General features: G+C 34.8%; 2 protein-coding genes across 2 annotated transcripts; both read left to right on the forward strand.

Moving 5' to 3' along the window:
• The first annotated feature begins 390 nt into the window (after nucleotides 1-390).
• Nucleotides 391-12,479, forward strand: LOC137001438 (uncharacterized). Its single transcript, XM_067360277.1, has 6 exons — nucleotides 391-1,314; nucleotides 5,682-5,888; nucleotides 5,983-6,304; nucleotides 6,380-6,524; nucleotides 7,317-7,393; nucleotides 7,625-12,479. The coding sequence occupies exons 1-6, from the start codon at nucleotides 1,150-1,152 to the stop codon at nucleotides 7,912-7,914; spliced, it is 1,206 nt and encodes a 401-aa protein (XP_067216378.1). The 5' UTR covers nucleotides 391-1,149; the 3' UTR covers nucleotides 7,915-12,479.
• An 11,922-nt stretch (nucleotides 12,480-24,401) lies between these two features.
• On the forward strand, nucleotides 24,402-25,137 carry LOC105675654 (uncharacterized). Its single transcript, XM_067360540.1, has one exon. It carries the CDS (start codon nucleotides 24,406-24,408, stop codon nucleotides 25,135-25,137), a length of 732 nt encoding a protein of 243 aa, XP_067216641.1. The 5' UTR covers nucleotides 24,402-24,405.
• The last annotated feature ends 212 nt before the right edge of the window (nucleotides 25,138-25,349 follow it).

Here is a 25,349-nt window from a genome sequence, read left to right on the forward strand (position 1 = left end):
ACAGAATGTGATAAGAAATCGATTTATATAAGAAAATTATGATGATTCAACTTAAAAAAACAATGGTGACCTTTAAAACTCAAAAAGGTCACAAGTTAAAAAAAATTTTATGTACATTTTATTGGGGACTAAAAACCATATTTCCTTTATTTTCGTTACTTCAATCAGTTATGAGATATTTGTCCGAATAATTAGACGAACACCCTATGTATGGTTACTTTCATTCAATTCATGTTTTAACAAACCTAAGTTTTTTTTTTCAAATGCTCAACATATTTTTATGAGCTTAAAGTTTTAAATACAGTATATCTATTTTATATTGGCTTCTTACAATTTAAAAAATTTTTATAAAATATATAGTATAAATAATTTATTTGTTGATTTGTAATGTAAGTTTTTTAATTTTATTAACATTAATATTATAAATACTACAAAGATGATTATAATATTCATTTTTTATTATTTTATTTGAATAGTCATGAAGATTGACAATTTTTATTTACATATTAAAGTAGGAAACAGAAGTTTTTAAGAATTGATTAATATAATGATTTTATTGATTGTTATTTGTGCAATGTTTTCTGCTATTGTTTCTTTTTTTGATAAATTTAGTACAAATAAATAATGACATTTTATGTCTTATATAAATATATGTGTATATTCTACAAAGAAGTTAAACAAAATTAAATAAAATTAAGGATCAAATATACGAATTTTTTGCAGAAAAACGAATAATTTGTTTACAAATAATTTTGCTCTAAATAAGATCATTTCTCACAAATACTAGTTAATGAGAACAAATTAGAGAACATTTGAAGAAATATTGTACATATCATATAATGTCTATACTACCTACTTGTTCAATTTATTTCTGAATTTTGTACGCTTTTATTTGACTTTAAATATGAATCATAGATTTGTTAAAACATGAATCATAGATATTACATACACTCTTTCTTGAGATATCAATTTTAATTCTGTAATTAATATAAGAATTTATTATTGTTGCTTGTAACTTATATTTGTTGTAATACAGATATTTGTTTGTAATATAGATATCCTGAAGCAGCCACAGCATTATCATATGCAACATTAAAAACTACATTGTACCGTGAAAGAATCAAACTTCGCCAAACTTTACCAAAAGATATGGAGACTCTTGCTACAAATTTATCAACTTACCAACCTCTTGAAAAATTTTACAAAGGAAATGTAACTTGCAGCGATGGAAAAAAAGCATTAATATTTACAAGTAATGAGCTATTGCAAGAATTACAAAAATCAACAGAACTTTATGTCGATGGCACATTTAATGTAAGTTTGTATATCTTATAATACACACACAGTATATTGTTTCTATATATGTATATGTATATGTATATGTATATGTATACAATAAAAATAATATATAACGATACTCGGTGTAAACTGTGAGGATGACGAGCCAGAATTGGATGTTCTTTTGTAATAATTAATTTGTTAAAACTCTTAATGTTCATTTATTAAATTTTTGATGTTAAAAACTGTAGATGTTTCGGTCAAGTACGCAACCATTATCAATGCAATAAAATTAGTTGTATATAAAAGTCATGTATGGATGAGTAATCATAAAGTTTTAACAAATTAATTATTATAAAAGAATATCCAACTACTGACTCGTCATCCTCACAGTTTATACCGAGTATCATTATTAATACACACGAGTCTACTATTTAAGAGGTTAAAAGTAATACATTTAAATAATGTTAACTTTGCAGATTGTTCCACGTGTACCATTAATGAATCAAATGTATACACTACATACTCGATATATGAATGTAGTAAGTAATAAAAATATATTATAACATGAATTATCACTAGATAAAATATTGCATATATATAATATTAAATAAATTATAAAAGAAAAGTCAAACATGGGCCATCATAATAAAAAATTATTAAAAAATAAATTGGCTATATTGACCCAGAGCCGGGTGTTAGATGCTCAAAAAATAATAAGTAACTAAATTGTCAATTCAAACGTTTCGGCACATTTATTTCGGCCATCTTCAGTGATAATATCAAAATAAGTAAACAAACGTTACAGAAGAAACATGCAATAATAAAACAAGTATGTTCCGCAAGGCTAACGCATATCGGTTGAAAAAATTTTAAAAGTTCGTTGTAAAATAAAATATACAAAGTAAATTAAAATAATAATGAATTAGTATCGCAAACGCAAAGTCATAGTATAATAAATGCAGGTTAGAAGATCTTACTTGAGTGTCCATGATATAATAAAATGTAGAAGTAAATGTGTCTTCAAAATTCGAACCAATTATAAGTCAATGTGTTCTAATATGCGACATGCAACAGCAACGCTCTGAAGACATTTTTCTTTTTGCCACCCTTTCCTTATGCTTAACGGATTGCAAGAAAATAAGAAGTCGACGAGTGATCGGTCAATCTATGAAAATTATGAATAAAAGAAATAAAATAGAGACTATTATAAAAATGTGAAACGAATTTAACCCAACACATGAATGGAAAGACGTTAGTCACATAATTTGCAAGAAAAACAGAGCAACATTTACCTTTGATCATAATATCAGTTGAATATAAGAAGGTCCAAAGATTATAAAGTTTGATAAAATGTTTTGGTGTCCCATTAGAAAGTTGAAGTCCTTAAGGATAGAATGAAACTTTGATATGTCCACTCGGATATATGTCAGATGAATGAATGATGAAATTGAAATGAGCAAAGATTTTGGTAGAAGGACTAGGGGCCGATCTATTAGAGGAATAGGGGGAAGGGAAGTAAGGAATATGGAAGAGGGGAGAAAAGGAGGGGGATCTAAAAAGAGTCTAAAAGGAGGGAAATTTGCGAAGGATGGGTAAGTAAGAGTTAGGAAGGAAATCCGTGTCACTTTGTTTATTAAGGCTATTCTGTTGTTTTTTTATGTGTAACATTTCCGAAATTAACCTTTTGCTATAAGATGGTTCTCTATCTAAAACCTCGATTTGATCCCATTCAAAATCATGATTGTGTTCTAATCTGTGGCTCGAAATGGTAGAAGGAGAACCAGATCTTTTATTAATGTCATTGCGATGCTCTTTGATTCTAGTTCGAAGTTGTCTCTTTGTTTGGCCTACATAAGAGGCATCACAATCATGACACGAAATTTTATAAACCACTCCGCTTTGTTGCATAGGATCAAGAAAATCTTTGCCAGTTTTTATAAATTTGTCTAATCGGTTATTACAATAGTAGGCAGTATTAAAATTGTATTTTTTAGAAATGGACGTAAGTTTTTCGGAAATATTGTTGACATATGGGATTATAAAAAATTTGGTTCCTCTCTCTTTAAATTGAGATGTATTATTTTTATTATTATATAGTAAGAATTGAATCCTTTTATTAATAGTAGAAAAAATAAATTCTAAAGGGTAGCAGTTATTTAGCAAAATCGAAATTGTGTGTTTTAAATTTTTTTGTTGAAATTTAGGATGTGATAGTCGAAAAATTTTATCTACTAGATTTATAATGACACCCTGCTTATGTATCAAAGGATGTTGGGAATGGAAATTTAGGTATCTTCCAAAGAAAGTAGGTTTATGGTATATATCAAAAATAAGTCTGTTGTTATCGTTAATAATTAAAATATTTAAAAAGCTAATCTGGTTGTCCGTACTAGTTTCCAAAGTAAAGTTTAGTTTCTCGTGTATTGAGTTAAAAACGTTAAGAATATTCTCAAATTCATCCCCATCCGCTGACAATAAAATGTCGTCTACATATCTATAGTAAAACCTCAAATTACAAGTTAACCGGCCAATCGCCTCCCCCTCCAAGTCCTGCATAACAATGTCGGCTAAGACGGGTGACAAAGGGGAGCCCATGGGTGTGCCAAAAATTTGTCTATAAATAGTTTGATTAAACGTAAAAAACGTGGAGTTCAAAACCAAATTCACCGCAGCCATAAAATCATTTTTGTTTAGATGAGTATACTTTTTTATAAGGTCCCATCTCTTGGTCAAACTAATGTTAACAGCCTCGGAAGGGATATTAGTAAAAAGAGAAACAACGTCCAGAGAGGCAAGAATGCAACCCGGATCGAGTGTTACATCTTTCAATTTATTCACCAGATCGAAGCTATTAGTAATGTTGCTCTCAGGACACGGTAAACTTTTATATATTATGTTGTGTAAATAAACCGCGAGAGAATGCAGGGGGCTGTTAACAGAAGAGACAATTAATCTTAAAGGACAGCCAGATTTATGAATCTTTGGCAACCCATAAACTCTAGGTAAAATGCCATCGGTGGTCATGATTTTTTTATATGTATACTCATCGATAAGTTTTCTTTTTTTCCAACCGGACAAGAGAGTACGTAACCCGTCAGTAATCTTTCTGGTAGGATCTTTTTTCACAATATCATATGTAGAACTGTCAGAAAGTAGAGAGAGTACTTTGTTATTATAATCAACTATGTTTAATGCAACTGTGGAATTGCCCTTATCGGCTCTGGTAAATAAAATGTTTTTGTTTTCCCTAATAAACTTTTTTGTGTGAAAGAGCCAGTTGAATAGCATTTTTTGAATATGGTTATTGTTGTTGTTAACTTTATCTAAATTGTTGATAATCTGGATGGATTCGTTTCTAACGGCAACTTGTAAGTCTTTATCGCATCTCTCTAGATTTCTTTCAATGCTTTTAATGAATTCGAAAGATGTAATTTCTCTATTGGTCATTGGCAGATTAAAACGATGTCCTAGTTGTAAAAGTAATATTGTTTCAGTAGGAATCGAATATCCAGAGAGGTTGTAAAACCATTTGTCCTGTGTTTTGTTTAATGTGGTTACTAATGTAAAGGAGTCAGGTGGGATAAAAACATTAGTAATATTATGTTGGTCCTCGGATGTGTGGAGGGAGTAGTTGATAGGTTTAATTTGGATCTTCCGATTCCTATTGTGTTTCTGTACTAACCAACGTAATTTATTGTTAAGTTTTTTGTTTTCCATAAATCTAATTCTTTCGGCACGTCCCTCCTGTCCGTTGAAGAAATTACAAACTATGTTTAAAGGTAAAAGATTAGAAAGGCGCTTATGAGTGTCATACATTCTCTTTCTTAGAGTTCTTAGATATGAATAAGAGTCGTTGAGTTCTAATCTTAATATTTTGTTCGCATACACCAAACCAAATTGTGTATATCTTTTTTGTTGCCTAATATTATAAAATACTAAATGTTTCGATTGCGCATAAAAAAGATGAGGTGGTATGATCTTGTGATAAATGCAGTTTTTAAGAAACCTTTTTTATGATTTATTGAGTAATATATAATATTACTCAATAAATCATAAAAAAGATAGTATAAAAAAGTTGTAATATAAGTTAATTTATTTTATTAATAAATACTAATTTTATTCTTTTATAATATAGACATAGAAAATGTCAAATTTAAAAAAAGTAGTTTTAAAAAAATATAATTTAATATTTATTTTATATGTATATTATGAAGTTATAAATTATATAAAAGTATATGATTTCTCTTATTCTTTATAATAAATCTATGAGCCTTTTAAATATGTTTTTTCTTTAAAAAACAATAAAATCATGATTTGAACAATATCAATTGATGCTTTATCCCATACTCTTATTCATTGTTTAATTATAATAGGAATACTGTAATTTGTTTATTTTGCAGGGTATTGCTATGATCTTTATCCTGTGTGAAAGTCGTTCTAGTAATATGTACAGAGCTATTTGGAACAAAATTCTAGAGTTAGTGCCAATGCTTCAACATAATGTAAAATTTATAATGAGCGACTATGAGACAGCAGCCATGAAAGTGATAAATGAACAATTTCCAGCAGCAGCAGCAGCACATGGGTGTTGGTTTCACTATAATCAAGTGTGCATTATACTTTTACATAATTTATTTTTTATGTTTATTCTATATTATTTACATAAACCAGTTATTATAATACATAAATATTCACTTACAGGCACTTTTGCGTCATTGGCGGCGATTAGGCTTAATGGATGCACCAAGAAACATTTTATCAATGACTATGAGTATGGCATTGGTTCCTTCTGATTGTTTTGAGGAAGCACTTTCCTTTATACAATTTGAAGTCGATCAAATTTCTCATGAATATCCTGCTGTTAATGATTTTTTAACATATGTACGCAAAACTTGGTTACCACTAGCATCAAAAGTCAGCGTTTATGATTGTCCTGTAAGGACAAATAATATAACAGAAACTTTCCATAACATAGCAGGAAGAAAATTCAGTAAATCTCATGAAAACGTCTGGAGTTTCTTAGGTAATGTTCTCATTAATATTTTTTTCCATTTTATATATAAAGTAAACAAACTTTGAAAAAATAATATGCTTACAGATAATCTGCGAATATTAATAACTGACGAAGAATTAAAACTGAAACGTTTAAAAACAACCCAAACTACTGGGCATTATACAACTATTAAAAACAGAAACCGAGATAATAAAATATTAAAAATGCAAAACTATTTTGCAACAGGCAGGTTAGTTTATATAAAATTCTATAACACATAATTTTTCATCGACGTTTTCTTTCGCAATTTTTAATCTTTGCATAACACATTAATAGCGAATTGATTATACATTATATAATGTATTATGCAAAGACTAAAACAGACTTTAATTTTAACAATTCATGAATTGACGCGATAATCAAGAGCTGTCAGATATAAAATTGACTTGACAGCGAGAAATAATCCGCATCGAGATTCGAGACTTTTGAGAATCGATATAATATAAATTTTTTAAATGAGAAGAAAGTCGACTTATAAAAGCACACAGAATAGCTTTATTTATAAAAAATTTAATATATTGTAGTTTTTTCAATTACTTTTTTGTATATAAGCAGTATATTTTTGAAAACCTATTGTGTACTATTTATATCTATTGATTCCTATCATTTTTTAAATAAAAACTTTGAAAAAAACAGCTATTTAAAAAATAACAATTTACGTAATCTTACATTTTTTTACATCAGATAATTACAAGAAAAATTGATGTATCTAAAAAAACAGATAAATGTGTGATTCTATTTATAAGATTACTTTAGATTGATTTTTCGTAAAGATTAATTAAAAATGAATATCAATATTTTCAATTTTGTGTTAAATAATTTTCATTAAAAACGACTAAATTTGCGACTGAACATGAAATAAAGATATTAATTTCCATTTTTGGCATCCTGCATTTATATTGTAAATTTAATATTTTTATATGTTTCTTTTTTATTTCTACATATGTAATACATAGTAAAAGTATTTTTTTATTCTTTTTAGGTTGGATCTCAACAATTTCTTACGTTTTTTCAACGACAAATATGAAAATATGATAAAGGATAAATTACTTTCTAATGGTATGTCTATTATTAGCAATAAATAAAATTTGATATTTGAAGCTTTCACAAAGTGGAAAAATACTACCCTCTGATTTAAATTCATCTAAATAAATATATACAAAAAAAACTTTATCTTGTAAAGATATTATATTCTTAAAATATTTAATATATATGAAATAAAAATGTTAAATATCTTGATTGTATGGATATATATTTAAATTTAATATAAAAATTATATTTTTACAAAAGATAACATACCTAATTCAACATTTGATGAAGAATATGATCATGTGTATTTAGAAACAAAATCAAATACACTGCATAATATAGAAGATGATACAAAAATTAATACAAAAAGGAAAACACGATTACAAACATTAAATTATGAGGAAATGAATCATTCACGTACAAAATATCACAAAAGAAGACAAAATGTGTTAAACACTGATAAAGGTAAACATGTAAATTTTAATATTACATTTGCAAGCATCATACTTTTAAAAAAAGTGAAATACAGTGGTTTGAATAAAATGAAATAATATACTCCATTAAATTAATTTTTATTACTTTTACAACTAAATAACATAACATATATTATATAAATTTATAACAATTCTACTAAATAACAATTTTGTTTTTTTTTTGGATTTAGTATTTGACTGTTATTGATCTTATAAAATTAATGTTTTTATACATCAAAATTAATAACGGATATATAATAAGTTATTGTATATATATTCATATTAAACATATCATTATTTATATTCCCTTACAAACATAAATTATAATACAATCTTTTTTGTACATCTAAGATGTATATATTTGTTTATATTAAAAATAAATTTTGCAATTACAGTAACACAAATTTCAGATCCTACATAAAAAAATTTGGACATATATAACCAAATTTTTCTATGAGGGATTTTATGTTTAAAAAAATATATATCGCTATCATATTATTATAATAAATATATTACTATTGTATCATATTTGTTAACAGAAAACTTTAATAGAGGACACGAAAACACACAAAAACAAGATATCTTAAAATTACTGGAGTTAAAGGTGATTTTACAAAGGATAGATAAAGTATCAAAGGAAGAAATAAAAATATCATCAAAAGAATCATCAAAGAAACGTCGCAGAATAAGAATTTAATTTAATTGCAGCAAGGTAATTATTTCACAGCATTCTACTGATGCAGAATTAAAATAAAATAAGATTTGTTAACTTCGACAAATATTCATATACTTAATATTAACATTTTCTTTTTCTAATAAAAATAAAATATATAGAAAGTACTGGAACATGAACATTTATATTTAAATTAAGTAAATCATATTTATTCTTTGAATTAGAAACTGAAGGATGATATTAAACTGCATCAGAAGAAGAATGTACGAAAAACATATGTACTGTGTGTCTTGTAAACGAGCGTACACATGCTTTTATACCTTGCGGTCATTTGACTTGTTGCTTTTTATGCATCGAACATTTAGAAATTGATTGATGTCCGATATGTAACGTAACATATGATAATTACGTAAGAATTAGAAAACCATAAAACATTCATATCTATCCACATAAAACATTTATATCTATCAACGTAAAAAATTTAAATTTCAAAATTGCTGATATTAATATTACTTGATGAGTTTCGAGAATTTAAGTTTCAAAAACACTGATATCAATATTACTTGAATGATATCAATATTGATGACAAAAAGGTTATTCTGTGATAGAGATAGAGTGATGTTTGTGTAATTTTACTTTGGAAAGATATATATATATATATGTATATATATATGTATATATATACACATCTATAGATTGATTATACATTGTTGCAAGCGGAGTTAATAACTTACTTTAATAAGATAGATAAAAGTTCGATTCTTTTCTCCGATAATAAGTGCTAAACACGTTACACTTTTTTCTATTTGTCTACAGAGTGGTTCTACAGTGCATTGAAAATTTCGGTTTTTATCGCGAAGAATGACAACTTAATAATGGTTTTAACTGAAAAATACTTTGTATTAACTGACAATCAGGCGACAATTTGCGTTGTAGGATCACCCTCAGAATAATAGTTTGTATATTTTGAAAGATATATAGATTATAGAAATTTCAGCTTCTTTCAGATTTATTTTAAGTCAAAATATAGGTATAATTTATAATCAGATACAGACATTCAATTTCTGTAAATGTATGTTTCTTGCGTCAAAGATATATGAATGTTTTTATTCTTTTTTTGTTACATATAGTATGAAACTGTGATTTTATTTTATACTATTATACAGCCTTAACCAAATAAGGCAAAGTACCTGACTTATTGTATGTATTTTATATATAATACCAGAGATTTGTTATATTACCTAAATATAAGTTGAGTTGAGAAGTTGATATCAATTAAATGTACCGGAATGTCTTTGCTATAATGGTACGTACAATTTATTTTATCCAATCGCATTGAACATTTAGCTACAAATTGATGGATAACGTCAAATTTTTTTTTTCCTGTTTATAACTATGAGTAAGAATGACTATGAGTTATATCTTTCGAAAGACGTATCATTATAGAAATGGCAGCATTTTATATTCTAAGAAAAATGTATTCTTCGCATATAACGTAATTAGAGATTCCAATTTGTGCAAAGCTATAAGATGCCAAAGATACTTTTACTTTTTTCTGTAATACTGTTACGAATATGTACTAAGTGCTGTGATAGTTTTATACTTCTAAGTAATATAGGTCATTTATATGAAGATACAGATTTAATTTCTGCAAATGTATGTTTCTTGAGCCAAAGATATTTCAATTCTTATTTTTCACTTTAAACTATTGTTTAAATAAATATTTAAAATATAGTGTGCCGCATTTTATATATTTAGTATCAGTGCTTCGTTTTCATTTAAATATAAGTAGAGAACGTTTGGTATCTCACACATTTGCACAAATTAATTCATATGTAATCGATGAAATGTACCGTTATATTTGACTGTCATAGCTGGGATGATTACTATTTATTATATCCGATCGTTGCGAATATTTAGCTACAAGTTGATTGACAACACACAATTTCGCATTCATTTCTTCATTACGTCTTATACTCTAATAAGAGAAAACCGTTCATATTTTCTCAGAAACGTACTGTTATAAAAATTCGCTCATATAATTACTCTAAGTAATTACGATTGACATACAAGTTAACATATAGAGATTTTACATTATACAAATGTACAAAATGTCGAGATACTTTTATTACTTTTTTTAATAATGTAAATTGCTCTGTAATTTCGTGCTGTATTTTTTTTCAAAAGTATAAATATTGTAAAACATTTATTTCTTGTAACATGTAAATAAATATTTTATATGAATACTGCTTATGCCTAACGCAGTTATAAGCTAAAAAGTTCAGAAATTGTTAAAAATAAAACATTTTTCTACTTAAATGATACATTTTTTTTTCATGTCTCGATAAATTTTTCTTACATTTTACATTGACAAATTTTTTTTTTTTTTTTTTTTTTTTTTATTTGGGGGGGTCTTTAAAGGCCCCCTAGGGGGTGGAAAATCTTCAAAAGACACCCCAGCACGTGCAATGGGACAGTCCGACTGTCCCCGCGCCGGGGTAGTGTTGGATTCACCGGTCTCTTTGCTGTTTAGCTTTTTGAGACCGGTGCCTACCAACTAAAACCCACCCCCCTGACAAAAAGCTCACCAGCCTTGTGATGGCCGGGGCGGAATCACCTATGTATACTTCACCCCGACCACCAGGCGAGTCCCCTAAGGGAACATCTCCTTCTCGGAGACCCTAAGGTCTCCCATCTAACCTTGGAGGGGGGGATATGTCCCCCTCCTCCTCTTCCACCTTCATCTTTCTCAGGGGCCCTAGGGCCCCCTAGTCGGAGAGATCCTCCTCTTCCCGACGCTGAGACAGCGTCAGGGGGGATCTGTCCCGGCTACGGGACATGGTGCGGGACCTGGGCCCTGGCTTGCGGCCCGCCCCAGTCTCGCGCCTTCCGGCTCTCTTCTTGGCCGGCAGTGGTTGGGCCGGATCAGAGTCTGACCCCTCCGCCGGTCGAGGGCGCTTCTCCCCGGCCTCGGTGTGTGTCGAGAGACCCGACATCACCGAGGCCGTTTCCGTTGGCGACCCCGGCCTACTTGGTCGGGGCGCCCCTCGGACTCTTGCCGAGGACTCCGGGGCCGTCCGGGGGGCCCGGCTTGCCGGGGCCCGGAAGGGCGCCGAGGAGCCCGCGGCCACTTTGGCCGTCGAGGCGACCGGGGGTACTCGGGGGCACTCTTGTGCCCCCGCCCGGTGCCCGGACTCTTTCCCACGGTCGGCACATATGGGGCACCTCGGCGGGGCTTTGCAAGTGCCCGCTTCGTGGTTACATTGACAGATCTAACCTAACCTAACCTAACCTTTCAATGTCATTTTTCTTTGATTTTGCGCACTTTACGTATATTAACCGGTATAACACTAAATGAACACACTTAGTTATATTTTTTACAAATTGTTCTTTATTTCTCACTATATATTACATATCAAAACGAATGGTACATATATCGCATGCGTCTTATTTCACTTTCTGGCAAGTAACCTTTAATAATCTTTAATGTCACATGTATATTTACAATTTCACACTTCACGTTTATTTACCGGTATAAAATTCAATAAAAACATTGTATAATTATATTTTTCACAAATTATTCTTAATTTATTTCCATATATTACATATCAAAACGAATGGTATATGTATCTTTCCGTGTCCAAGCGAACGCACAATTGAGCGATGCACAACTGAACAGTGCGCAAATAAACGGTGTCCAGACGAACGGTGTCCAAACGAACGGTGCGCAACATTCTGTGTCCAAACGAACGGTGCGCAACTTTCTGTGTCCAAACGAACGGTGCGCAACTTTCTGTGTCCAAACGAACAGTGCGCAAATAAACGGTGTCCAAACGATTGGTGTCCAAACGAACGGTGTCCAAACGAACGGTGTCCAAACGAACGGTGTCCAAATGAACGGTGCGCAACTTTCTGTGTCCAAATGAACAGTGCACAAGTAAACGGTGCGCAATTGTACTGTGTCCAATTAAACCGTGCGCAACTTTCTGTGTCCAAATGCAACGTGTCCAATTGAACTGTGTCCAAGTGAAGGCCACTCATGACGACAATTACAAAATGCTTGGTCTTTCATAGAACGAGATACAATAAATAAATTAGTAAAAAGGATGCCTCGACTTGTGGAAGCAGTTATCAAAAAGAAAGGTGGTTTTTTTGATGAAAAAGCAGTTTAAAAGTTTTGTCTCAGAAATTTTTTAAATTTAACTTATTTGTTTTTTTTTTAATTATTTATAGTTTTTGTATTATTATTTGATTATTTAAGCAAAAATTATATTAATAAAAGTTTTTGTTTCAATAATATCTGAAACGGTACGTTGATTTACGCGGAATAACTCGCCGGAGTCAAGAGTTCGGTCGGTTGGGGGCACGTAAAAGAATGCTCGGATGAAATGAGTAAAACGAAAGAATAAAATAAAATAAGATTTATTTCTCAACTGATGAAGTCTATTATATACAAATCCGTGTGGATACGGAGCGTTTAATATGTTTGTTTAAACGCGGGTTATAATTTATCTCGGCGGTGATGAACAATGTGTAACGGTGGTCGTACTGTGACGAGAAAGTGTCAGCGCAAGCGCGGGTGCCGCAGTTGTCTATAGACGACTGCGAGCGCGTGGATCAATACATTCGATGATCGATTGACTGATCGATATGCTCGGGCGCGTGCGCGGTGATTTCGATGTTCGCTGTTGATTCGATTAGTTCGCGATTGCCTGCCGGATTTGAGGACTTAATTTTAAAAGGATGAAGACGGGAGCGAGGACGCGCGTATTGCCCGCGTCCTGCAATGACCGGTGATCTGACGTGGAGCCGAGTATTCCCGGCGGTATACGGGTATGCCCGTATGTAAGAACGAAGCCGAGTGCGCTCGGTAATATACGAGTATGCTCGTATTTAGGTGACAAAACCGAGTATGCTCGGTTATTATACGAGTGCGCTCGTATGCGAGGAAACAAAACCGAGTATGCTCGGTAATATACGAGTGCGCTCGTATGCGAGGATCGAAGCCGAGTATTCTCGGTAACGTGCGAGTATGCTCGCACGGAGGAACGGAGGACGGTTCCTGGTGGCCGAGTATGCTCGGCAGGAATACGAGTATTCTCATATCGCGATCTAGAGCCAAATATGCTCGGCGAGGATACGGGTGTGCCCGTAACGTATGGAAGCGGTTCCTGGAGCCGAGTATGCTCGGTCGGTGCACGTGTATGCTCGTGCTCGTGGGGCTGCTGGTCATAGATTTCGAGTATTCTCGAGGATCACGAGTGCTCTCGCGATAGGATGTTCACTGGCGAGCAACGAACAGGATCTGGTAAGAAAGCGTACAGCCGGGCCTCTTTTATACCCGGCTGCCGCCCGACTGGCGAAGGATCGGCAAGCATCGGCGGTTTAGCCGGCGGACCCCCACCTGGTAAATTTCGAAAACGGTCGGGTGTGGGGGGCCGTCCGGCGATTGACCGTCGTGTTTATGATACTTTTATCGGCGCTCGATGCGCCCTTTTTGGCTACGGACGATGTTCGGTCCGTAGCCGTGACGATGCATGCTGCATCGTTACATATCTGGTTTTTCAATGGTGTATCCAAACTTTTGGCCGGCGGTGTATATGTTGTCGATCGTTCCCATCCGTTTCCTGAACCCCGTTTGACTCGGTGGTAGAATTCCCTTCCCCTCTACCTCCTCCCTTAATCTTTCCATAAGCACCATCATATATACCTTGTATAGCGTTGGCATCAATGTTATCCCTCTGTAGTCTTCCACCACCTTTCCTGCTCCTTTTTTTTATTATCGGCACCACTATTCCTTCCTTCCATCCTTCTGGCCATCCCTCCCCTTTCCATATCCTATTACAATATCCCCATATCCATTCCTCCATTTCCTTCCCGCCATTTTCCACGCCTCCCCTGTAATCCCATCTATCCCTGCCGCCTTTCCATCCTTTAAATTTCTTATTGCCTCCTTTATTTTCCCCTTGCTTATTCCTTCCTCCTCTTCCCCCTTTCCCCTCCCTTTTCCTTCATTCCCTTTCACCACCCTTACCTCTACTCCCCCCATTATTCTCATGAAGTACTCCTTCCACTGTATTCCCCTTCTTTTTTTTCTTTCTCTATTCACTATTTCCCATACTTCCTTCTCTCTTCTAGCTCCGCTGTCTTTTCCCACCTGTCATTCTCTTCTTTCTTTTTCCACCTACATAATTCCTTATACTCCAATTTACTTTTCTTATATCTCTCCTCCTCCCCTGTTCCATTTCTCCTCTCACTTCCCTCTTTTTCTCTTCACACTCTTTATCCCACCACCCTTCTTTTCCTTCTTCTTTCCTATCTTATTCTTTCTCCGTTTCCTTTATTGCCAATTTCAATCTCTATTCCAGTTCCTTCCATTCCTTCTCCATATCCTCTTTTCCTAATTTTATCTTTCCCAGTTTCCGCCTAAATATTCTTCTCCCTTCCTCATCTTCCCTATCTTCCCCCATCTTCCCCTCCCACCTTTCCTTTCCTTTTTAGCTCCACCCTTTTTTCCTCCCTCTCCTTTTATTCTCACTTTCACCGGTTGATGATCAGAGTCTATTTCATCCCTTATTTCCATTTTCTCTATCCTCTCCCTTACTTCCTCATTCCCCATTACATAGTCTATAACCGTGTTGCCTTTCCCTTCTGTAAATGTATATTCCCCCTTATCATTCCCCTCCATATTTCCATTAAACAGCCTCCATCCCCTTTCTTCTACAAATTCTATTAACATCTTTCCTTCCTTATTTACTTTCCCGTCCTTTGATTTCCTCTTTCCTCTTTCTCTCTCCTTATATCTTTTATATTATCTCCTCCTCCTCTATTTCCACACATCCCCCCTCCTTAACCTGTTCTTGCATTGAAATCTCTCCCTATAATCGTTTTTATACCTTCTCCTGCTTCCTCTACCCACCTCCCCAATCCCTGTAATCTTTCCTCCATATTTTTGTTTACATACACCCCCATTACCCTCCATCTTTCCTCCCCTTGCTTTACTCTGCCCACTATTATCCCACTATTATTCCTTTTCTTTCTGTCTCTATCTCCGTCCCTTTTTCTATCATCTCTTTTCTTATCCCCATTATCATTCCCCCATTGCCCTTCCTTTCCTTCTCCTTGCAAATTGCGCTTCCCACATATATCCCCCTGGTAACCTTCTTCTTATTTTCTGCCACCCTTTTTGGTCCATCCATGTCTCCAATAATGCTATAATATCCCACTTCCCCAATCCCCTCCAAAAATCTTTATCCTTATTCTCTATACCTGCCACGTTCCAGAATACTATACTCCATCCTCCTCCTCTATCTCTTTCTCCTTTACCCTCTGCACTCCCCCCCACCTTTACTTTATTCTCTCTATTCTCTCTCCTCTCCTTTCCCCCTGCTCCTCCCCTCTTATATTCCCCCTCCCGTCCCTTAATATCTCTTCCTCCTCATCCCAACTCCACCACTGTTCATCTATTTTTATCCTCCCATATCCTACCCATACTCTTCTTCCCTTCCTTTCTTCCTTCCTTGCTATTTCCTCTATCTTCCACTTCATCTTCCTTTCTTTCCATGTTTTGTCCTCTATTATTCTTTCTCTCCTACCTTTCAGACTTCTCTTCTTTTCCAGAACTTCTCTCCTTTGTCCTTCGTTTCCCAATTTAACTATTATCATCTCTCCCCCTTCTCCCATACCCTCCCCTACTTTTTTTATTTCCTTTATCTCTACTTTCGCTCTAATCTCCATCAGAATCTCCTCCACTGCTTTCCTCCTCTTTTCCTCTTTATTCCCCTCTTTCACTCCTACTCCTTTTATTATTATATTCTTTCTTCTCTCCTTCCTTTCTTTCCCCTCCAACCTCTTTTCTATCTCTCTTCTTTTCCTTTCTACTCCCCCCTTTTTTCCCTCTTTTTTTTTCTTCTCCCTTTCCTTTCTCTCCTTTACTCCTTCCTATCTCTTCTACTTTTTTCTCCAATTTTTGTATACTCCTAACCATCTCCTCCCTCTCTATCTGCCATCTCTCTTCTCGCTCTTCCCATTCCCTTTTTATTTCTCTTATTTCCTCTCATAATCCTCTCTTGTTCCTTTACCCCCTCTCTTACCTCCTCCCTCATCTGTCTTATCTCTTCTTTCCATCCTTTCATCCCTCTTATTTCCTTCTAAATTTCCTTCATTTCCCCTCTCCAACTTCTTATTATCTCCCCCATGCCTCCTTCCTCCTCTGCTTTCCCCTTTATTGGTGATCTTGGTGTCTTTTTGCTTTTATTAAACATAGTCCCCTCTTCCTCTCCTTCTTTCTCACCCCCTTCCCCCCTTTTCCTTGTTAACATCTCTGTTCCCAAAACTTCCACCTCTCTCTCTTACTTTTCTTCCCTCCTTTGGTCCCATCTTCCAATTCCCATCCATCTCGCTTCAGCGCTGCCGTCCCCTTTTCTCCTAGACCCTACCTCTGTCTCTCTATACTCTCTATACTTCGTGCTCGTTCCTTCTTTCTATTTTCCTTGTCCTTTCTCCCTTTCACCCTTTCCTATTCCATACCCTCCACACTTCCATTCACTCTCTCACTCTCTCTCACCTCACCCACCTTGCTCTCTTCCACTCTTTTTGCTCACAATACTTTCACTCTCTCACCACGTGTCAACGTCTAACGCACCGGAAACGGAAGTCCCAACTTTTTTTGTATACACATTTTGTATACATATATACACTATTTTGTATACACATAATTACACGGAAAATCAACAAGCAAAGACTCTGAAGTCCAATAATAAAAAAAAAACAAATTAAAAATAACTTGAGGTTGAAATGTTCGTATGAAAAACTAATGATTAGAAATTTTTATATAGATCATTTTCCATAATATTAAGAATTAAAATTTTTTATAAAGAATTCCTTAAAATAATATATTATTAAATTACTAACAATATTAATATTAATTTTATATGTTCGTATTGTTACGTCCTGAGTTGGAGAGATCAGGAGGATAGTAACAGGCGCGTATCGCCGGTCAGATTTCAAGGGTCTGACCCAGTGCTCCGAACAGTTTGTTTATTTGGATCTGAAAACGGGTCAACAACTGAAGGTCGCCCTTACTCTGTTATTCAGTATTGCCGTTCGGATGGTTCCCTTTTTGGTTTGAGATAGAGATCTCAATTACCAGGGATGGAACCAGAGAAAACCCTTAAAGGAGGGATGAAAACGAGGTATTTGTAGTAATTAAAATAAAAATCCAAATATAAGTTTAAATTTTATTTAATTGGAAAAGAACATAATTTTGAGTTAATTAGTACATAAAGATATAAGGCTATGAATATGTAGGCTTATCATATTTATTAATTTTTATTAATTAATTTTTATTTACTAATTTTAACTTATAAAAATAGAAACTTATATCGATTACAATTTAATAAAAAAAAAAGATTACAGCTACAAGTGTAGGTGTTGTGTGCGCCCGCGCGCGCGCGCGCGCGTGTGTGTGTGTGTGTGTGTGTGTGTGTGTGTGATTGTGATTGTGTTACTCCTCGTGGGGACTAAAAAAATTTATGTGATATTGGTGGAGTGGAATATCTTATAGGAGAATTTCGGGTGGATAACAAATAGAAGTCTGGAGGGAGGAGTTTATCCGGAAAAAGATTTATTATTTGATCGATATCATCGGGGAAGGGTTGATTAGGTGATGGAGCTCTAGGCTCAGAAGAGGCAGGTACGGGGATTATCTCTTCCAAGAAATTCTACAGAAGAAGCTGGAGAGATGAAGAGGAGTCGAGCTGCGGGAGACGGAAAAGACTGTATGTCATCGCTGTTTGTGAGTTGTCTCGGTAGTGTGCGTGTGTGTGGGCTTAGTGTAGTAGAGTAACGCGCGGCACGACGGAGGCGATTAACTCTAAATCTAAGATGCGGTGACGCAAGCGACGTTATGCATAATAAACTTCTTATTATTTGGACCACTCGAGATCGACTTTGGCGTGAACGGCGGATGACATTAGAATTAGAACTCGAATTGTTCACTATAAATATAAGAAAGAAAACCAACTTGAATCTGGTTGTTTAACTCGAGGGGAAAGCGGGGGGATGTAATCAATAAAAAAAAAGAATTTAAATAGAGAGACTTACTGCTTGGAGTGGTTGCAAGTCTTACAATTAGTGCAAGTCTCGGAGTGGTTGCAAGGTCGGAAGTTCGAATAGTAGAGCTGGTTTAGGCTGAGAGGGGAATCTCTGGCTCCGGAAGCTAGATCGGCGGCTTCTCTCACTTGTTATTGTTGATGATCGTTGCACGTTAACTGGCACAGTTTTGTTCACTTTAAATACTTTGTGATTTTCCCGAACTGAGTTTTGATTGCAGACTCTGAGACTTCCTGATATATGATTCCGGAATATTTTCTGTCGGAAAGGGCTGTCACGAGTTTTTATAATTGTTACCCCTCTCTTTTACGTCCCTACTTAATAATTTCGGACGTTGGTCTCATGAAAAAATTAATTGGTTCTTCTGATCTTGGTGGGGCATAGGATGTTTACATTTAGAAGAATCTATGGTGGTACGTGGGTATAGTAGGTATGGGTGATTTCTTAGTCTTTATGCAGTGTAATTTGATTGACAAATTTATAATCGCCCACGCATTCGCAGTGCGAAATATCCGATCTGACAAACACTCAACCGGTGTCGACTTTATTCAAACAGTTTAATATTTATTACTTTCCGTGTTTGCCAGACACGGTTTCGTTTCTAATAAAATATAAACTCGCGAGAAAGTAAAGAATCGTGGAGTCCTATCAGAACGTAACAGTATATAGAAGAATTTTTTATATATTTTTGTTTCCAGATTAATCTTTCTGTTTTATATAGTCGTTTTCTAGATAGAAAATTCTAATTTGGTTCAGTACACTAATGTATACCGTATAAAAATTTAGAATATAAGTACAGTGCACATTAATGCATGGAACGGAATTCGAAATATATCATTTTCTGTGTTATCTGCTCAGTTATGCGTATAGACTAATGACTTCTGATTTTTGTTCTCGCAATTTAAAGTAAAAGTACAAATTCTATGTATAAAACTTGGTAATGCTGTATGTCTGTAATGTCATATTTTTGTGATTTGTTTTGTGCGGTATTAACATGTAAGTCATAAATACTATTTAAAAATAGAATTTTTATTTACTGTAATGTTTTTATATTAATATAAGCATTTGTAAGCAGTTTTCTATATCTATGGAGTTATTATTCTTGTTCAAAATAAAGGATTTAGAAAATGAAAAATATTTATTTTTTACATTACATTGTAAAATAACACATCCTTTATATAATAATGTTTTTTTTATAAATTTGCAAAGTTGCGGTGTTTTATTTAAAAATTTATTACCTTTAATTTATTATTATTATTATTATTTAAAAACAATTTGAAAAATTTTGTTTTTTGGAGAAACAATTATTTTTCTATAAAAACTTCAAAGAAATTTTATCGCTAATACGATATTTTTTTACATCAACTTATGTCCAATATGTCCAAAATTTTGAATGTTTGGCAAAAGGACAAATATTGAAGAAAATGTAAAATTATTAAGTAATTTTTATTGTTAGTGTAGGATGTAAAATGATAATATAATGTTTATTGAATAAAAAGTTAGAAATATAAAGATAAAGTGCGCTTTGGTACTTCTTTTCTATCTGACTACTACGTGGCTAATGCCGTGCCGCGCCGCTCTCGGCAAAAACAAAACGCGTATACAATTTGCTACTCAAAGCGGACACGCATAACATATTTATCTTAAGTCTAGGGAATCGCTACTACACATTCGGCCATTCAACTAATCAACTGACCTCAGTTGTACGGTACTTAGTAGTTATTCTTCTTCGTCAGAGCTACAACTATATTGATTTAATTCTATATCAATCCACGGTTTCAAATGATCAACTGAAGTATGGGTACTGCGTGGGCCTTCATGCTCACCGATTTCTTCCACAACGTAACGATCATTCCTCAAAACCTTACTAATACGATAAGAGCCTAAATATTTTGGATACAATTTTAAACCTGGCCCAAACTGTGTTCTTTTTATAGCAACAATATCATTTTCTCGATAACATTTCGTTTTTTTACGCTTACGATTAAAACATTTTCGATTTTCTTCTTGTAACTTATGAATATTTTCTTTCGCTCTATTTCTTAAATTATCACGATCATCTTGAAAGTTTTGTACTTTCGCTTCGTCTAATAATATTACTTCGGGCAGCGGATTTCGACTTAAACTATCGACGTATTGCATGCTCGTACCTGAACGATGCTCAATCGTATAATCGTATTCCTTCAATAGCAGAGCCCATCTGGCTATGCGCACACTCAAATCTTTCTTACGCATCGTCATCTGAAGAGCCTGACAATCAGTTAATATTTTAAACGGTATCCCAAGTAAATAAATCCTAAATCTTTTCAATGACTTTATAATGGCTAAGACCTCTAACTCGTAACTACTGTATTTCTCTTTAGCGGGTGTGGTTTTGCCAATGGCGTAATAAATGGAATGTAACTTGCGATCTTGATTATCTCGTTGTAGTAAAATAGTTCCATAACCAAATTTTAATACGTCAGTATGTAACTCGGTTTCCGCTCCCGGACGATACAATCTTAGGCCCGTATTCATAGTCAAGGCTTATTTTCAAGACCGTCTCAAGTACAGTCTTAAGATGGCGCTTTGATGCATAGTCATGAAACAAGTCTATACTTGAGGAAAATCTCAAGGCGTAGCTTGTCGAAGGCAATCATTTTTCAAAGTACCTTAATATGATTCACAAACTTATCTAATTTGTTATAAGTATGGACTAAAGATTATCTTATTTGTTATTAATTCATAGTCGTTTAAGATTATCTCATTTCACATATATATCGTTAAATAAGACAATCTTCATCAAGTCGAGGTCAAAGAGGACTTAAGCAAAATTGCGTATTATTATCTCGTGTGTATAAATAAAATATTTACGCGTTTTAAGGATTTTCCTTTATCAATAACTTTGAGAAATATGACTTGAAATGTTTATGGCTAAAGAGCGACTGCTAATACACGCGGAGATTGCTAATTTTTAAAATCAGTGAACTCAAGTGCTTGTATTTGTACCTCATAACCTCAGCAATAGGTTGCAAAAATGTTGACTGCCTAATATTTGATTAATTCTCTTGCACAACGTGATACGGAAGATCGAAACTCTTTGGGATTTACTATCGCTGATTTTGATGACGTTTGAGTTTTATTAATATCCAGGATTGACACCTGCCACGTTGTTGACGTAAGTCGAGTGGGTGAGTCGGTGGGGGCGGGTTAATTTTTACACAGGCAGACGTCCCCCTTGATAATATTAAAAGTTTATTTGGGACATTTTTTCGTACAATGGTTATTTTTCGAAATATTTAGTTGTCTCAAGTTAAATGGGACACCCTGTATATAAAATTTTAAGACATGTATAATTTTTAACTTACATTAATAACAGCAGGTAAGTATTAATCCTATTGTAAATATCTTCTTCTGGATTAAATGTGACGGTTTGTTGGGAACCTTATCAAGTCGGCCAAAACTCTTGTGAATATCAATACAAAACCCAGTGTACTTTTAATAAATATACGATGATACGAAAGATAGGATACAACAAAATATTAGGGACTTCATTTTTTATCTTCTCTTTGCTCAATGTAGCAGTGTTTCCATTGGTGGAACTAATAGAAATATCACGGAAATAGCTGATTCAGAAATAAGCATGATTTTAAGCACATTTTCACGAAGACGATCTTAAATCAATTAAGTATTACTTAAGCAAGAATTTCTTCGCAAAGACCATCTTATTTCGTCACTATGAAATATACCCTTGGTGAGATGATCTTAATTGAATAAGATAGTCTTTGCCAAGGCAGTCTTAAGTGCTGATTTGAGATTCAACTATGAATACCGCCCTTAGTACTGGTTGATTACACAGGAAGGCCTTCAATCGCTTGAACGCAATTTCTTGTTTCTCTTCAAACTTGAATTTCACATTGTTTCGCAGAAGGTCTGATAAACGCCTCGCAATCGTCGCATAATTCGGTACAAACTTCCTAAAGAAACCGGTTGTGGCGGCATACCGCCACGCCGCTGCACCGAAGCGGTGTAATACACCGCGACGCCGCTACGCGCCGCAGGCCCTCAGCCAAGCTCCACGCTTACGGCTACACCGCCAGATAGCGCAGGCGGTGTAAAGCTATCTCGCGATTTAGAATCGATCAACTCACTATAAAATAGCGTCGATTCGATTCTTTCTTCACTCACTCGCTTTAAAGCGAGCTCTCTACAAGGGCCCTTGACTTGAGTAGTAGTTCTGTTTCAAAAGAGCGTAACCAGCGATTAGTTTGCTACAAGTTTTCTCGACTTTCTTACAGTGCCTAAAAAGGCACAAAGGCAGAAAACTCGATCCCAGCTCCGGCCGCACACTTCACCGAGGAATATTCCTATGCGGCCCGCTGACGCACCAGCTTCGCCGTCGCCGCCGCAGACTTTGCAGTGGAGACTTATTCCGCTTGATTTCTGCGTACGGTTGACTCGGCCTCCACGGGACACTCTCGCACTAGGGGACATCCGTATACGGAGACTTCTCTCTTTTCGGCTCGCAGAACGAATTGCATCGCCTAGAAACGAGACCACCACAGTGCAAGTCGGATCGGAGACACGCTCCATCGCTACTCAAACCTTGCCGCCTAGAGCTTGCTCGGAGAGCAGTTGCCATACCGAGGATCACTTCCCGAATGGGATACCTCCGACGCCTGGGAAAGAGTTGCAACGTGCACCCTCGCTAGAGCCGTCCTTTTTAGACCGGTGCTGTATACCAAGTCGCGGCCGGTAACCACCTACCGGTCCCGCCAATGTTTATTCTAACTCACGGCCTTACACTTTGCCGTGAGCGTGCCATTGGCGCACTTAAACCACAAACACAACTGTACATAGATCTCTGACAAAGAAATAAATGCATTTCTCAGAACAAAGGTTTTATCTTTTCTCGCCAGCACAAACACACGCTATAAATTGGTGACCCCAACGACTGGTCGAGAAAGATGAGCCAATCAGAGAAAATCGGCGAGACGTCAGGCGCTGACGCAGCACAGATCGGCAGAGTTTCGGTACGTGTACCGCCATTCTGGCCGGAGAAATCAGAACTACGATTCGCCCAATTGGAGAGCCAGTTCCTGCTGAGCGCGGTCACGTCAGACTCGACAAAATACGCATACGCAATCTCGCAAATCGAAACCAAATACATAAAGGAGATAAAAGACGTGATAACCAATCCGTCGGCGTACGGAAAGTACGAGGCTGTCAAGAAAGTCTTAATCCAACCACTAAGCGACTCGCAGGAACACCGCATAAAATAATGAGACGAATCAATTGATATAAAGAAAACACATAGTTGCTTTCAAGAATAAATATGTAATTTGCAACATGCAACTGCATACTTTTTTTTTAAACCAATGTGTTTTCTTTATACCAATTGATTCGTTTCATTATTTTATGCATAAAAGTATTAAGGTAAGATTCCCAAAAATTGAATGTTTTACAAGATATTTTGTATTTTATGTCAAAATACTGTAATTTACAAGCCTCATAACTCGAAAAGTACTTAATAAAAAATAACTTCATTATAGTGTTTTGAAAAGCTCTTGACACCAGCTATTAGATTTTGGAATCAAAAATAGGGGTTTCCATTTAAAAAAATAACTCTGACTTTCAAATGACCTTAAAAATCAACTGCGAAGTCAAAGTCAAGGTCACCCTCAGTTGGCCCCCTTTTAATCCTACAACGTTTGTTAAGGTCATTTTTTGCTATCACCCTTATCTTCGGAGTAATTTGCGTGGATGTTTTATAATGGAACATCCTGTATATATTGTTATGATTTATGGCTAATACGGAGCCGCTGAGAACAATATCGGATTGCTTCAACGTTTCTATTTTGTCTGTTTTCCGAATTATACGTCGCTTAATTGCTTGGTTATTAACTAAAACAGATGAAATTATTACATGGCCGCAACATGAAAAGGTTTTAGCAGTGTGCAAAGGGTTTTTTTCAAAAAGGATTCCACAATTGTTAAGAGCAATTGATTGTACACACATTCGCATTGAAAAGCCTTCGACAAGTGAACAATTATATTGTAATCGCAAAAAATTTTTCTCTATTCATCTACAAGCGATTGTTGATTCAAATATGCGATTTACAAACGTCTACATTGGTGAACCAGGTTCATTGCATGATGCTCGAATATTGAAGATGTCACTTATATACGAAAGAGCAAACGAAGAGAAAGAAACGGTTTTTCCTAATGATACTTTTTTACTTGGCGATTCTGCATACCCGTCACTACCGTGGCTTGTTCCACCATTTCACGATAATGGCCATTTAACGCCACAACAAATCGAATTCAATTTTATACATTCATCTACCCCAGTGATGCGATCTTTCCCACAGCGGTCCCGGCTCCGTTGCCTCACACAACCTTACAGAAGCGCTACGTCACGTATCCGTGTGAGCTCGGCCGTTCAATCAATGGAAGAGAGCGAACGTCTCCCTTCCACCGAGACACAACAGACAATAAATGCATGCTACTTGCATGTTAAAAGCAAGCGTTTCTGATTCAGAAAAGAAATTCTGAGGCGAGTGGCTGGAATATTAGAGATCACCTGCTCGAGACCTGCTTCGTGCAACTTTTTTTTTTTTTTTCCACATTTGTTTCTAACATAGTAAATTATTAGATAATATTTTTTTGCCCAAAAAAATATTTTTTATTTATTATTAATATTGGCATATATTAAACTAACAATTTCAGAAATAATACAGATCTGCTA

This window comes from Linepithema humile, chromosome 8 (genome assembly GCF_040581485.1).
Source record: "Linepithema humile isolate Giens D197 chromosome 8, Lhum_UNIL_v1.0, whole genome shotgun sequence".
Lineage (NCBI taxonomy): Eukaryota > Metazoa > Arthropoda > Insecta > Hymenoptera > Formicidae > Linepithema > Linepithema humile.